The sequence below is a fragment of the Lactuca sativa genome, chromosome 2, assembly GCF_002870075.4.
Source record: "Lactuca sativa cultivar Salinas chromosome 2, Lsat_Salinas_v11, whole genome shotgun sequence".
Classification (NCBI taxonomy): Eukaryota; Viridiplantae; Streptophyta; class Magnoliopsida; order Asterales; family Asteraceae; genus Lactuca; species Lactuca sativa.
In genome coordinates, this window is record NC_056624.2 from 150,495,080 (window position 1) to 150,511,321 (window position 16,242).

At 36.3% G+C, this 16,242-nt stretch overlaps 1 protein-coding gene across 1 annotated transcript; it reads left to right on the forward strand.

The window, feature by feature from the left end:
* Positions 1–5,026: 5,026 nt before the first annotated feature.
* Positions 5,027–13,146, forward strand: LOC111918922 (uncharacterized). The gene is made up of 7 exons (XM_023914544.3): positions 5,027–5,682; positions 5,825–5,954; positions 6,799–6,869; positions 11,976–12,139; positions 12,261–12,374; positions 12,458–12,550; positions 12,656–13,146. The coding sequence occupies exons 1-4, from the start codon at positions 5,143–5,145 to the stop codon at positions 12,063–12,065; spliced, it is 831 nt and encodes a 276-aa protein (XP_023770312.1). The 5' UTR covers positions 5,027–5,142; the 3' UTR covers positions 12,066–12,139; positions 12,261–12,374; positions 12,458–12,550; positions 12,656–13,146.
* Positions 13,147–16,242: the final 3,096 nt, after the last annotated feature.

Genomic DNA, 16,242 nt, shown 5'->3' on the forward strand with positions numbered 1-16,242 from the left:
TCTATTATAGTAATCGAAGGAAAGAACTTATCTTAAGTCTTTTAAGAAGAAGAAGGAGTCTCTAATAAGGATCAAGTTTGTAACTCGAAGGTTACAATTGAAAGTCCACCATAGTATGAAGGACGAGTGCAAGATAGAGCACCGTCAGTAGTCATGAAGTCGAAGAGATAGATACTCATTTGAAAGGAAAAAAGAGTTAAGATTATTACCTATGTTGAAAATATAACATATGGAGTCATTATACAAGCTCTGTTTTGTTGATGATTCCGGGACGTAATTATCCTAAAGGGGAGATAATTGCAATGTCCACACATTCAGGCTAGTGAATTTAGAGACAATAAGCGTCAAAAATGATTTTTTATTGAAGATTATTTAGAATGAATAATCTTAACCAAGTTATAACATATGTCACAAGGGTTCCGAACATATAAAAAACGCTAAAATCCGAGTTATAACGAAGAAGTTATGACATGTCGAAGTTTTACGTCTAAACCGCACGACACCACGTAACGTAAAAATTGATTTTTTGATAAAAAAAAAAAATTAGCCTTAGCAATCTAAATGAAAGTCGTATTATATAGTAAACCGAGAACGTACATAAAAATAATGTCCAAATCTGACTTCGTATGGGGTAATTATGATTTTTCTAAGATTTAGCATAACAGTACACAACTCGGAATTCGAATTTTAGATCGTTCGATTTCTAGCCGACACAACCTAAATGAGAATTTAAGATCTCATTAATAGGAACTCAACGATATAAGACAGTCGAAAACAGACGTCGGATGAAAAAGTTATGAATTTTTAACGAATTTTAAGTGTCTAAGTCTATTAAAATATAACTTTAAAAATAAATTCAAAATTAACCGACGAAGTCTAAACGAAGGTTGTAGATCCCGTCGATACCTAAGCGTGGATATAAAGAACGTCAAAGACGGAGCTTGTATGTAAAAGTTATGGATTTTAGAAGATAATTATTTTTTGGAGTAACTAGGGAGCGACACATGGCACAATCTGAGCTACTACTTCCTCACCAAGGCTTGGCACCAGATGATGACACCTGGCCACAAAACGCCCTACGTTCAGCAAGGGAACGCCCCACGTTCGAACCAAACTCAGCTTATAAATAGAGGCGCAAATCACCTCAAAAACTCACACCTTTCCCTTTATCAATTATAGCATACTACTTTTGCATGCATACCTTATATATATATATATATATATATATATATATATATATATATATATATATATACACACACTCACACACATAATTTCTATTTGCATGCATTTAAATACACATATACACACTTAACAAATACATATATATATATATATATATATATATATATATATATATATATATATATATATATATATATAACTACCAAACTTGACCAAAAAAAGCCTAAAATTTGGTCGAAGACAAATCATATGAAAAAAAACATATATACCAAACACACATAATACGTGCATATATACAGAGCCGGTCCATAGGTTTTCTATGCCCTGGGCAAAGAAACTTTATGATGCCCTTATTTTATCGGAAAACATAGAATTGTAAAACTAAAAAACTATATATATATATATATATATATATATATATATATATATATATATATATATATATATATATATATATATATATATAAGATGATAGTTGTATATTCATATACAGTATTTACATGGGGGCATAACAAAATAGGTTTCAAATACAACAAATTTAGGTACGATAACGTTGGAAAAATATAAAATTGAACAATTAAATGTGATTCTACAATTAACTTTGTGGTACATGATGAAACAAAAATACATTACATGTAATGGTGTCAAAACTATACAAATAAGGAGTACATTAGCACTTAGAACAACTAAACACCAACAAAAAGGCTATACACAAGTCAATTAAGAGATTTGAGAATAACACAAAAACGAGAGAAGCACCAATAATGACAAACTTTTAAGAAAATTATTTTGCTAAACCACTTACCATAATGAACTTTGTGAAAACACAACTGACTAAAAAATCATGCAACCTAAGTTTATTGATTTTAAACTAAATTTGAATGCATCCATCTTAAAGTCTTGGCATTAACACCTTCAATTAGTATCTTCAACCTATGTGATTATAAAGGCATAAAGAAATAACACCAAAAGTTGAGAGCAACACCAATTATGACAAAATAGAGCACTAAAATTTCCAAACTCAAACAATCTGCCATAAACTTTTTAACAATCTAACCATAGTAACAAATTTAACATTTTTTGTTCTACTATGAGAGCAATCGGCAAACACCATGAATATTGTCAAATAAAACTGACACAAATTAATCTAATGAACATTTAACTGAGAGAAATTGAGATGATGAGGCTTCTAAATTTCGGTGAGCTCATGAGAGTACAGAGATATACAAGACTGAAGAGAAATCCTTGAGTGTTGAGATTTTGCGTATCTGAAATAATCATCTGTCATTGCAACTTATGAATTGTCTAAGATTGGTATAACGTCTCACCTCTTGAAGTGTGATTATTGGCGAAAATTGATGTAGAGTTGGGGATAATAAGAGAGTTATCACATTTTCACAGAACAATATATTAAGAGGGAGGACTAATAAGTAAAATATGAGGATTGAAATTTTTTTCGGCTCGATTGCCTACTTTTCATTTGGTCTGGACTTGGTTTACTTGGAGTGGATCACTAATTTTAGTGCCCTAAATAACATATATGCATAAAGGCCTATAAAATCTGATGCCCATGAAAGTTTGTTGCCCTGGGCCATGGCCCGGCTCGCCCTGGGCTTGGGCCGACCATGCATATATACCAATCCGATTCTTTGAACCTGCAAACACAACCTTCATGTAACAACATGCATATATAAATTTCATATAACGACTTCATATACAATTCATGTACAATTTTTAGATAAAGCTGATAGAGTAGCAAAATACACATCATACATGCATAACAGGAAAATTATGCCGGAAAAACGCACCTGTAGCCGGAAAAATCAATTGGTGGTGTTGTTGTGGCGGTGGTCACTAGAGAACAACTTTGTTGTGGCAGTGGTCACCAGAAAACATCGTTATTATGGCAGTGGTGGTTGTTGTGGTGCTTAATCTGGCGAATTCAACACATAAGTAGAGGGATGGAGGTCACAATAGAAAGCGAAAGAAAAATTATGTTGGAAAAACGCACCTGTAGCCGGAAAAATCAATTGGTGGTGGTCGCCGAAGAACAACTTTGATGTGGCGGTGGTGGCTGTTGTGGTGCTTAATTAGGCGAAATTCAATGAATAAGTAGAGGAATCGAGGTCAGAATAGAAAGAGAAAAGAGGACATACCGTCGCCGGAAATAGATGTCAGAGAACTACCTATCGTTGAAAATCGATGTATGTCTCTGGAAATAGATGAACAAGTCCGACGAGTTGGTGGTGGAGGCAAGATGAAGGAGTTCACAGGTGAAAAACGTCGTAATACACCAAAGATATAATGTCGCCGTTGAAGAATTCGAGAGAGAAAACAACTGCCTGGAATAGATGATTCGGGATGAAATCGAAAAAAAGGGGACTAATTTTTGTGGCGACGCCTTTAGTAGCGACCCCAGACCAACATGTTGGAGAGAAACGAACACACCATTTTCTTGTGATTTTTGGCCGTCGGATCAAGTCGATATCGCAGGGCCAAGATCGCTTGTCACATGAGTCACGCAGATCGAAAGCAATAGCAGCGACGCCGACGTCACAAAAGGTGTCGTCGCTATTACATCCATGAGAGTGAACCCTATCCGTCGGTTCATGTTGCAAATGTAGGGCCAAGATTGAAAGTAGCGTGTATTCATCGGATCATTGTTGGATATCTTTAGCGACGAGATGAGGCTTTAGTGGCGTCTCCAGGCATGTCGTCGCTAAATTAGCGTCCCTACTACTCGTTTTAATTTCTTGTTGTGATTACATGTGTTTAATTATAACAAATTAGGCCGAGAATTTTTTAAATCAATTAACTAAAAAAAACCTTTTAAAAGTAATTAGGGAACAAAAATGTCTAAATTACCATGTTTTTGATAAATTTTATATAAAAAAACCTTATATAAAATAAAATATACCGTTTCTAAAACAAAACTTAAATTTGCCACTTGTCACTCTATTAAATAATATGTTATACACATAGCATTTTTTTCCAAATGTATTTGTTTGACTTTCAAATTTTAAATCTTATAATATTAAACAATGTCAAACTTGCTAAACTTATTTAAATTCAAATCTCCTTACATTTGACTATATCAAATATAAAATTCGACAAACAATGTACTTTCATATTCCTAATATTAAGAAAGATATTAGACAATATACCATAAATAAATCACCTTCATTGATTTTTATTCTTCAAAACCAAATTTCAACAATTTATTTATGGAACAATTATTTTCAATTCGAATGTTATTATCCGGGTTTTTATATTCACTTGAATAGCTAATATATACACTTTGAATAGCCTAAGATTTTTAATATTCATTATTTTGGCACTTACATTTAATATATTATTTATACATTATAAGTTTACTGATCAATATACATACCATATATAAATATTTGTTTGCAATTTATTGTTAAGGGGGTGTTTGGATAGGAAAAAAAATAGGCTGCTTATTGCTTATTGCTTAATCCCACCGCAATAAGCAAATTTAAGTGTCTGGATAGGAGTCTTTAAAAATCAGCTTATTGCGGTAGGAATAAGCCAAATAAGTTGATTTTAATAAGCAATGAGGGGATGCTTATTGCTTATTGGTCATTTTACTCGTATAAGCTATTTTATTTTGTCAAACACTTGAATGTTTATTGCTTATTGCTTATTCCCACTCCAATAAACAAATAAACAATAAACTAATAAGCTAAAAACTATTTATCCAAACACCCCCTCCCCTAAATAATGTCTTTTTATTATTTAAAGTAGAATAGTAGATGGTTTGTGAATTGTTGTTGATTTGTGTTTGAACAAAAAAAAAAAAACACCTGTCAAGCACAACCAATCCTTGGGCCCTCCCGAATTTTCGTTTAATTAAGGTCATCCCTACACCGCCTACCACCAAATTCCCCAGAATCGCATCCTACATTCCTACTCATTTGCAGCGTCAGTCATCCCCTCATGGCGAACACACCATTCCTGCTAGAATCCACTTTCAATCTCAACCCTTTGCTCCAACAGACCTTCCATTTCCCCCCACTTCGCTCTCCCCTAATCAAATTCTCATCTGGCGACAATAATGCTTTCAAATCAAACTACACTCCTTACAAGATGATCAGACATTACCCCAAAATAAGAACTAAACGCTTCTTTATTATCCCCAAGCCCAAAGGGGAAAACGGCATTGGTGGAAACAGTATTCGGGAGGTTAACGACTTGAAAGCGAGTGGTGTAAATGAAGTGATTTGGAGATCAATAAAAAATGTCGTGAAGGCCTTACAAAAACCGGTCACAACTGGAGTTTTGTTGGGTTTGTTGTTGCTTTACGATCATCACCATGGCTGCGTTGCGTTGGCTGCTTCCGGTGGAGTTGGGCCAGCGTTTGGAGTTAGGGCAGCGGTTGGACATGACTTAGGTTTTTGCGCGATCATGATGATATTTGCGGTGCTGGCTTACCGAATTCTGACTATTAACAATAAAATAAGTGTTCTTAAGCTTCAGGTATTATATTATGCTCTTTCAACAATTGCTGATCATATCTACGCCATATATAACCTCAATTCAAGTTTCAAATTTGATCCATCTTTATTGCTGATTCTGTAATGAGTAACTGTTATAGTGTTATCCATTGTAATTTTTTCAGGTTGGATTGTCGGATACGGGTAAAGCACTGCAAACGGATCTCAATCGGATTGCACAGATAAAGGATCACAATCTGGTTTTTCAGATATATAATACATACGATCGTGAGGATTTGAGCTACATATTACAAGGTAAAGAATGATGTTTACATGATATATACAATTTGGATTTACGAAGCATCACAAATATCACTCATTATTTATCATTAGAGCCTACAAAAATTATCGTGTTGGGTTGAGATTTTTACTAAATTGAATTATATCAGTTAACTTAGGACAAAGCAGTCATTTTTTCAAAATATAAAAAACTTGGTCATTTTTGTTAACAACCTTGGTCATAATTGTTAGTTTAATTAATTTCCCAAAAAGCAAATATAATTCTATTTTCTCAACCTAGCATGTTTCATACACTCCTCAATCACGAACAATCTATCTTTATTTGTGATTGTATTTTTTTTTTCTTAAGATGAAAGTCGTGCCCAAAATTAAAGTGGAGTTGGGGAAAGCAGAAGTAGAGTTACTAAGAAATTAAACATTTCCAATTTTATTTGAACAATTTATTTGTATATGTAATTGTATACTCTTCAAACTTTGAAATTTTTTTTGGGGTTGTTTATGACTTATTTAAGTAGGTGTAATCATTTTTAGTACTATTACATTTTAAAATTTAAATGGGTCAACACAGGTTCAACCAATGCATTTAATATATAGGTTGGTTTGGGAAAAAATAGATAGGTCAGCCCAATGTCAACTCATTTATCTTGCAGGTTAGGTTAGGTTAGTTAGGCTAGAAATCTCAACCCATTTATTTAAAAGGATTAGTTTGGATTGAGATTTTCAACATATTTAATAAATGTGTTGAACTCGTACCCAACCAAGTCATTTCTAAATCAGGAAAAACTTCTATTAATCTTGACTCTTTAATAGTTATATAATTTTTGTTAGTGATTTTAAAATGATTTGGTTTTGGTTGCAGAGACAACACTAGCTCTACTTCAGCATCCTGAATATTGCATCTCTGGTTATTCCTCTGCATCAACTTCACCTGTATGGACTTCACTGCCTCATTTCTCAATCTCTTTTGATAATTGGCATTAACCGATGCTCTTCTCATTAGTCGTAAGGGTATAAATAGTACAAGAATATCCCTACAATATAGGAATTGTTATACATCACAATATAATTTACATAAATAAATATAGACTAATATATTAGCTTAGAGTCCCCCTCAGTCTGATCGGGAGGTTCACGGATGCTTAGAACGGAACAAAAGTCAAGGAAGAGTTGTCTTGGTAGTCCTTTGGTGAAGATGTCAGCGTATTGGTAGGCAGAGGGAATATGCAAGACGCGAATGTGGCCAAGGGCTACCTTTTCTCGTACAAAGTGAATATCCATTTCAATATGTTTAGTGCGATGATGTTGCACATGGTTGCTGGCAAGATAAACAGAAGACACGTTATCACAGTAGACTAGGGTGGCTCGTTTGAGAGGAACACGAAGTTCTAGAAGAAGATTTTGCAGCCAGCAAGTTTCAGCCACCACATTAGCGACCCCTCTATATTCTGCCTCAGCACTAGATCTAGAAAGAGTGGGTTGGCGTTTAGTAGACCATAAGATGAGGTTACTGCCAAGGAAAACGCAATATCCAGAAGTGGATCTTCGTGTGTCAGGGCAACCAGCCCAATCAGCATCAGTGTAGGAGACAAGCTGATCCGAGGTAGATGGATAAAGATGAAGTCCAAGTGTCTTAGTGCCTTGTAGATAGCGGATGATACGTTTGAGAGCATTAAAATGGGGCACCTGTGGAGCATGCATAAATAGACATATCTGTTGCACCGCATACGATATGTCGGGACGTGTGAATGTGAGGTATTGAAGTGCACCAGCTAGGCTTCGATAAAGTGAAGGGTCAACAACAAGATCCCCGATATTAGCACTTAATTTAGAATGTGTATCCACGGGCGTTGCAGCAGGTTTGCAGTTCTCCATGTTGGCACGTTTAATGATGGTATCGGTATACGACTGCTGGCTTAAGAACATGTAGTCAGAAGTGCGCTTGACTTTGATGCCAAGAAAGTATGTAAGAGGACCAAGATCGGTCATGGCAAACTCATTTTTAAGAGCAACAATAATTTCCAATTGAAGCTTGCTTGTCGAGGAGGTGAGAACAATATCATCGACTTAGAGAAGTAAGTATGCGATATCTGTGCCCCGTGAGAAAGTAAAGAGAGAAGTATCACTTTTGCTGCATTGAAAACCCATACGAAGGTGTGAAGCAAAGCATTGGTACCAAGCATGCGGTGCTTGTTTGAGCCCGTATAAAGACTTGCGTAATTTACAAACGTACCCAGGGTAGGATGGATCACTAAAACCTGGAGGTTGGTGCATAAACACTGTTTCTTGTAGGTCACCATGAAGGAACGCGTTTTTGACATCAAGTTGTTGAATCTCCCACTTACGACTGATAGCAATGCTCAAAACTGTTTGTATAGTAGCCGGTTTAACAACCGGGCTGAATATTTCATCACAATCAACCCCAATTTCTTGAGACTTGCCATTAACAACAAGTCTTGCCTTGTATCTTTCCAATGAACCATCTGATCTGAATTTATGGTGGAAAAACCAATGACACCTGCTAATATTAGCATTATGTGGGCGGGGTACTAATTCCCAAGTTTGCTGTTTAAGTAAAGCATGAAATTCTGTTAGCATAGCATCTTTCCAATTTTGATCATTCATAGCATTAGCAATATTCTTAGGTAAGGGAGATAATGGTTTAGTAAGTAGATTAAATTGTATTTTTCGTTTGACAATACCACTCCTGGATCGTGTTTGCATGGGGTGATTCGGTTGATTTAGTGGAAGTGGTGGTGGGGATGGGGGATTAGGTATTGGTTGAGGTGGAGATGGTGTAGGAGTGGGTATTGGTTGGAGTTGTATGGGCTGTATGGGGCTGTTATTTTGTGTAGGAGTAGAAGGTGAGGAATGTGGTGAAGGGATGTGGGTTGTGGTAGAGGACGTAGATGGGTTATGTGGCCCGGTGGGTGTTTGTGTAGGCATGCGAGTGGCTGTGGGTGTAGAGGCTGTTTGTTGTTGATAATAAGTAAGATACGGGGAGGTGGTAGTGTCATCGAATACATCGTAATGTTCAGTCTTGTATTTGGAAAGATTTTGAAAAGGGAAAATATTTTCTTGAAAGGTGACATGTCTTGAGATTATAGGTTGTGATGAGTTGAGGGGAAGACAAATGTAGCCGTGATGGTGTTCTGGGTATCCAAGAAAAACGCAAGGTGTGGAGCGTGGGCTCAGTTTGTGCTTGGCTTTAAAGGAGAGATTAGGATAGCAAAGGCATCCGAAGACCCTTAGGTGATCATAAGTAGGCTGTCGAGAATATAGGATGTCAGTGGGAGTGTAGTTTTTGATGGTTGTAGAGGGTAAAATGTTGAGGAGGTATGTTGAAGTGGCAAGAGCATAATGCCAAAAAGATGGGGGTAAGGATGCTCGAAGAAGGTGAGTGCGGAGCATGTTGTTGATGATGCGGATTATTCTTTCAGCTTTTCCGTTTTGTGAAGATGTGTAAGGGCAAGAAAACCGGATGTGCATATCGTGATTCGCACAATGAGAATGAAAGGCTTGATTATCAAATTCGCGTCCATTATCACATTGGAATGTTTTTATTTTCTGGTTAAATTGAGTGTGTATGTAGGTATAGAATTGAGAGAAGATGAAGTAGACTTGAGACTTGGTTTTTAAAGGAAATGTCCATACAAAGTGGGAATAGTCATCAAGTAGAACTAAATATTAATTATGATCTAGTTTGCTTTTGACCGGTGAAGTCCAAAGATCCGCATGTATAATATCAAAAGGAGAATAAGTAACCGAATTTGATAGATTAAAAGACAATCAACAATGTTTTCCCAAACTACAAGCATTACAAAATAAATTGTTCTTAAAACTAGGAATAGAAAAACGACTAGATAAAATCTGAAGGACTTGATTATTTGGGTGACCAAGACGATCGTGCCACATAGTGGGTGACACAGTATGAAAGACCATGGGCTGATGCTTGACAGGTGCTGATTGTGTGAAGGGATAGAGCTCTCAAAAACTATTACATCTCACGATATGCTTCCCCGTGTTGAGTTCCTTCACAGAAAAACCAAACGGGTCAAAGGTGACAGAAACCAATTGTCTATGGTGAATTTACGTACTGACACAAGGTTCTTAATGATTTGAGGGACATGGTATACGTGGTTTAGTTTAAGGGAAGGGTGAGTGTTGGGTATGTGAATATTGCCATGACCAAAAATTGGAATTTGATGACCGTTACCAACAAGAATAAACAATGGTTTACGTAAACGAACAAACTTGGAGAATTTACCTGTGTCGTTGGTGAGATGAGAAGTGGAGCCCGTATCCATGTACCATGTGTTGTCACGTGGCTGCTGGAGTTGCATGGTGTGGAAGGCAGATTCAAGCTCGGTGGGTGTCATAGGGGGTCCGTGCATAGGGGATGAATCGGCAGTGTAGTGGGCTTGTTGGGTGGGGAATGGGGAGCTTGGTTGTTGTCTATAAGTGGGTCTTGGTCCAAGTAAACCGGGCTGTTGCGGAGCAGCAGTGGGAAAGGGTGAAGGTGGCGGAGTCCACTGAGATGTTTGATACCAAGGAGGAGAGGTGACATAGTAGACGTTGTTATGGTACCCACGACCACGTCTGCGGCCCCGTCCTCGATTGTTATAGCCCCGACCTGAAGAGCGACCACCTCGATTGTTGTATCCGCCACGTGAATTACCACGACCACCATTAGAAGAGTCATGAGTTGGATTCGAATAAGGGGAGAGGGCAGGGGAGTTACTTCGCTGTGTGGTGAGAGCTTGGAGAGCAGGTTTATCTTGTTTAGCCCTTCGAGTTTCTTCAAGGATGAGTTGAGAGCTAGCTTTGTTAAAAGAGGGGAGAGGGTTGGTTTGTTGGATAAGTGTAGCGACTGTGTCATACTCACCACGGGGAAGACCTTAAACAAGTTGCAAAACCATCTTGGTGTCACTAATCGGGTTACCAACATTGGTGAGTTGGTCCGATAGGGCTTTGAGGCGGTCACAATATTCTGTGACGCTAGAGAAGGCCTCAAGTCGGGTGGAATTGAAGAGTTCCTCGAGGTATACGGCTCGAGTGGCAGCATTATCTTGGAAGATTTCTTTGAGTCGGCTCCAAAGTTGGAAGGCAGTAGCACCGGGTTTCATAATCGCGTGAATGAGCTCCTGCGAAATAGTGCTGTAGATCCACTGTTTTACAATTGCATCCAGTTGATCCCAAGTAGCAGAATCGATATCAGTGGTTTTGGGGTGGGTTTTGTCTATGTGATCAAGGACATTGAAAGCACGGGCATGAATCTGGAACAATTCAACCCATGAAGAATACCGATCATCATTGCGATCGAGGGTGAGGGGGATAGAGTTCTTGATGTTATTGACTGTGAAAGCCGGGTGGAAGACAGGTTTTGTGACTTCGTCGGTGGTTGCAGGAGGCATGATCGATGATTGAGAGATGAAGGGGGAAGAGAAGGGATCGATTGATTAAGGAGCCGCCAGGAGAAAAAGAAAACAATTAAGTAGGGTTTATTGAGGCTCTGATACCATGATAATTGGCATTAACCGATGCTCTTCTCATTAGTCATAAGGGTATAAATAGTACAAGAATATCCCTACAATATAGGAATTGATATACATCACAATATAATTTACATAAATAAATATAGACTAATATATTCGCTTAGATTTTTCTTTTTACTTGTTCTTTCTAGATTAAGTAAAAAAAGAAACACTCATACAAAGTTCACCTGATTAACGGGTTGTATTTTCCCCAATAAAGTTCATGGGTAAAGTGGTTGAACGCCAATGATATAATTAAGTGCTCAAGTTTTTGTATACATAACGTCGTTTTTTTTATACCGAATCAACCGAGATTAAATGGCCTTTTTATTCTTACAAGTGAAATCATATCCCTATTAAGTACATTAAGTAATAAAGAAACAGCACCTTAGTTTCCATGTAGCAATACTATATTGTAAACCAATTATGTAACACAAAGTGCATTGTTAATATTTATTACATTTTTGGAACATTGAATGTTTGGATTTTGGTCTTAATTTGCTAGGTGCATAATGGGAGGAGTGTAGAGGAAGTTGAGAACCTATTTGATCAACTTTCCATTGAAGAAGGGGTAAATTTCATGTGGATACCCTAGTCAATGTCAACAACATCAAAATGCGACGTACAAAAACTCAAAGAGATAAAGACTTCCATAAAGAGTATATTGTGGTCAGTATTTTTGGCTTCTTTCTTTAACTTTCCCGGTCAAGTTGTTCTTTCTGCATTAAGTCAATCAGAAACACTACAATATAGCTTACCATATTAAGTCATGTTCTCATTAACGGTATAGATTACAATCATTGTGGCTGCTAAAGGCGGACATAAACTGCCTCCCATAAATAGCAGTGCAGAATTAAAGGAAGCATTGCAAAAACTGGCGACTATCCCTTTGAATAGTGTTGAGGTGGGACCTATGCATATTTTTTTAGCCAAAAAATCAGAATTTTTTTTACCGTTGGATGTGCTAACTATTTGGTAAATCTACAGGCAGTGGCCGTGTTTTTGACCCCACAAAATGAAAACGATACTTTTATGGAACAAAAGTTTCTTGAAAATTATCCGCTTTTGCACCCTCTTTAGGTAACTTGTTTTGATGATTTCAACAATTTGTACATGTTTTATAGGTGATGGTAACTGTATGCTCGAAAGTATGATCATGAATATTTTCATTTTTATTTTTAACAGGATGTCACCCTAAGGTTGAAACATGTGGGATTCGAAGCACCTCTACATTTTGGACTGTTAATATTTGGATATGTTTGTTTTGAAATCATAGTTAGACATACATTTTATTGAAGCTAAGGAGAGTTAAGTAATTTATATTTATTCTCAATTGGCCCCCCTATTTCTAACTGCTGATCCACTGACCTACGAATCTACTACTTTGTTAGGTGCTAGTATTTAGTTGGTGCTACTTTGTTGGGTGCTAGTATTTAGTTGGTGCAAACTGCTGATCCAGACTTGAGATCTACTGATATGATGGTTTGCGGGGTTTGGTGACTTTTTAATTTTTTTTTTTGAAAGCAGTCTTGACTTCGACATTGACAACTTCCAAAAAGTTGTATTTTATCAACCTTATCCACTTTGTGAGAATAAATAGAAGACATACTCCATATTTTGGCTCTCTTTGAACACACCATATACTCTATAAACACTACTAGAAACTTGAGTTTCAGCTACGGATTTTGCTACGGATTTGTTTTCTAGCAAAATTTAGACTTATAGCTAGGGAATTACGACAGATCTACCATGTTTTTGATAGTTATTTTATTTATTTAACATGTGGAATATTAGTGAGGATTTACCGAGGGATCAGCTACTGATCTCGCAAGTATTTATCGATGCACCACTATCCCTCGCTAATCAGTCGAAAAATGAAGGGCCTTAGCTAGGGTTCAACGACGGATAAAAAAATTGCGCCAGCTGGTACGCGTTTAGCGAGAGAACGTCGACGGAAACTATATTTTGGGTACGTGCGTTTTGTTTTTCTATCGCCAATCTCTAGCTGAAATTGGCACAACCCAATTCCATCTTCACGAAATGCATTGAAAATTCTGGTACGCGTTTCCTTCCCTCCAGCTTTATCACTCTGGACTCTGGACATGATTTTTGAACAGATGACGACATAGAAGTTCCTTTCAATCTGTTAACCCAATTCCATCTCACAATCTCTGTTTGAACAGATGACGACACTACTCACCCGATTCCGGCAACCTCCACATTTTTAAAGCTGAAAGTATTCTTCGTTAACTTTCCGATTCAGGTAAATCTCATCCCTCTTAGGTTAGTTTTAGTTCAATTGCACAATATACTTTGTTAGGGTTTAATTTCTCATTTTTTCTTTTTCAATCGATGTCCCTCTTATCTCTCCGCATTATATACATGAATCACCTTGAAAGTTAGAATTAGAACTTGATTTAGGGCTTGATTCATCATAGTTTGTCATCCAATTTATGAGAATTTAAGGATTCAGGAACACCAGTAGCCAAAACCTTTAGGTTTTCCCCAATTCTCTTTCATATTTAGGAGGTGGTCTCTTTGATAAGTCCTATTCCCTTTTGAGGTCTTGAATGTGGTCTCTCTGATAAGTCCTATTCCCTTATGAGGTCTTGAATCATGATGCTGACCTCTACTGCCAGTTGCTGCTTCACTTGGAGCCATGTTAAGGCCAGTGGTACTTGTCATAGGAGCAGCATCAGCATATACAGATTTTGAAGCCAACACTCTCATCTTCATGCATCTATCTCTCATCAAACCATGTTTCATCTTATGCCCTTGCATCCACACAATTTCACAGATCCTCTCAAGGGCACAGAATCATAATCTTCTTCTTCTACTTCATAGAAAATTACCAAAATACCCCCCCCCCCCCCCCCCCCCCCCCCCGAAAGACTTGTTATAGGATGCTCACAGGTTCATCATCTGATTCTGATGTTTGCAAACACTCTTCTGGATTGGCATAAAAGTAATCTTCTTCTTTGGGTTTATCTGAAATAACCAATCTTTTTGTGGGATTTCCCATTCTTTCTTGATGAACTTGTTTTACGGAAATGGAAAATTCATCCCAATTTAAAATTCCATTTGTGTATTTGTCTATTAAATCCACCAAAAGTCTCTTATCCAATAGAATTGTCTTCTTGAATCCCAAAAATCTGAAAAACCATTTTCACATAATTAATTAGCTTCATTTCAATTCCAAGATAGTGTTTTGTTTGCAACAAAGGAATGGAATATGATATGTTATAAATAAATTCACAATTATGAATTAATTTTATTTGTATATATATTCTTTAATAATACCACTTCCACTTGTGTTTTTAAAAAATTTCAAAACTTTAATTTATTAATTTTTACTTTACAAAAGTAGGTAGAAGTATTTTTTTAATATTATAATTCTATTTCAAGATTTCATGGTATGTGATCTTACATTTTTTTGTTAACAATTTTATTAAATCATAGATTTTTTTTTGTTCTTAGCTACTTGAAATACATATAATGAATTAGTTTAGCTACCTGATAGAGCTTTTTTATAAGTATGTAGGGTATTAAATAATCTCAAGGTTGACTAGCATTTACCCTTTTCTCAAGGTTGATCCCACTTTTTCTAGTAACATTTGAGACTTTTATAAGCAAAATAAGAGCATTTCGAATCTCCATGTAAAATAAATGACCAATTTACCTTTCAGCGTACCTTTCAGCACAAAAGAACACATTCAGAGATAGATTACAATGATTGGATTATATCTATAGGTGCACATCAACCAAGCCCAAAAAAACCTTCTTAGGTCAGGTCAAAGTCCTAGTGTTCAAAATGAAGGACTGAGGTAGATTCCAGACCAATTATTATCTGTCCAATTCAAGATAACAATAACATAAGTAGATATATTATGTGTTCAGCAAGCAGGTGCTTGATGAGAGAGAAGATACAGGATTCAAATAGTAACATAACATAAGTGATAAATGACCAATTTGGGATTCTATAAAAGTTAGCTTAAAATGTTTTGTTTCTTTTTTGGACTGAATGTATTGTTTGAATACAATAAATGACCAATTTACCCTCTGTCAATAAGTGATGTCTTTCGACTACCTTTTCATATGAGGTTTTACCAACCAACCTATTAATATTGTGTTAATATACAGGGAAAGTGTTTGAGTTTGACAATTTGTCAAATATCTTAATTACCCTTTGAAAATGAGAAGACAGGGGAGTGTTTGGGATATATAGCCCTGTCCTAAAACCAATGCAAATGTCAATTAGAATGGTGATGAGATAGGCTATACAAATGTTTTATCATTCACAATGAATAAGCTTTGCTCATAGTACCTATTATACTTTTAATACTTTAAGTATTATACTTTTGACCAAAGTCTTTTGTGCAGATTTCAATTCAAATTATTATAAATATAAAATGTTATATGATACCATTGTCATTCATGTTGCAACATTAATGACACTGTTTATATTTCTATTTTTAATTCTTTTAATAACATATAAAGAACTTTTTAATTTTGGGGAAAAAAAGGTTTCTTGGCTGGAGAATCACAAGTGAGTTTTAGGAACAGTAGGATCCTCCACCTCATAACTTGTCATTTTTAAAGTGCAAAAAGTATTGCAAACCCAAAGATATGCCCCTAAACTTATCTCTTAGCCACGGGTTGACTTTCTGGAACAAAGTCAACAGGCTCGCTTTCTGTATCATTGACCTGTGACTGTGATGCAGCAGTGACTCTGGCTTTCTTGTATCTACTTGAACTTTTCAAAAGCTCAGCCA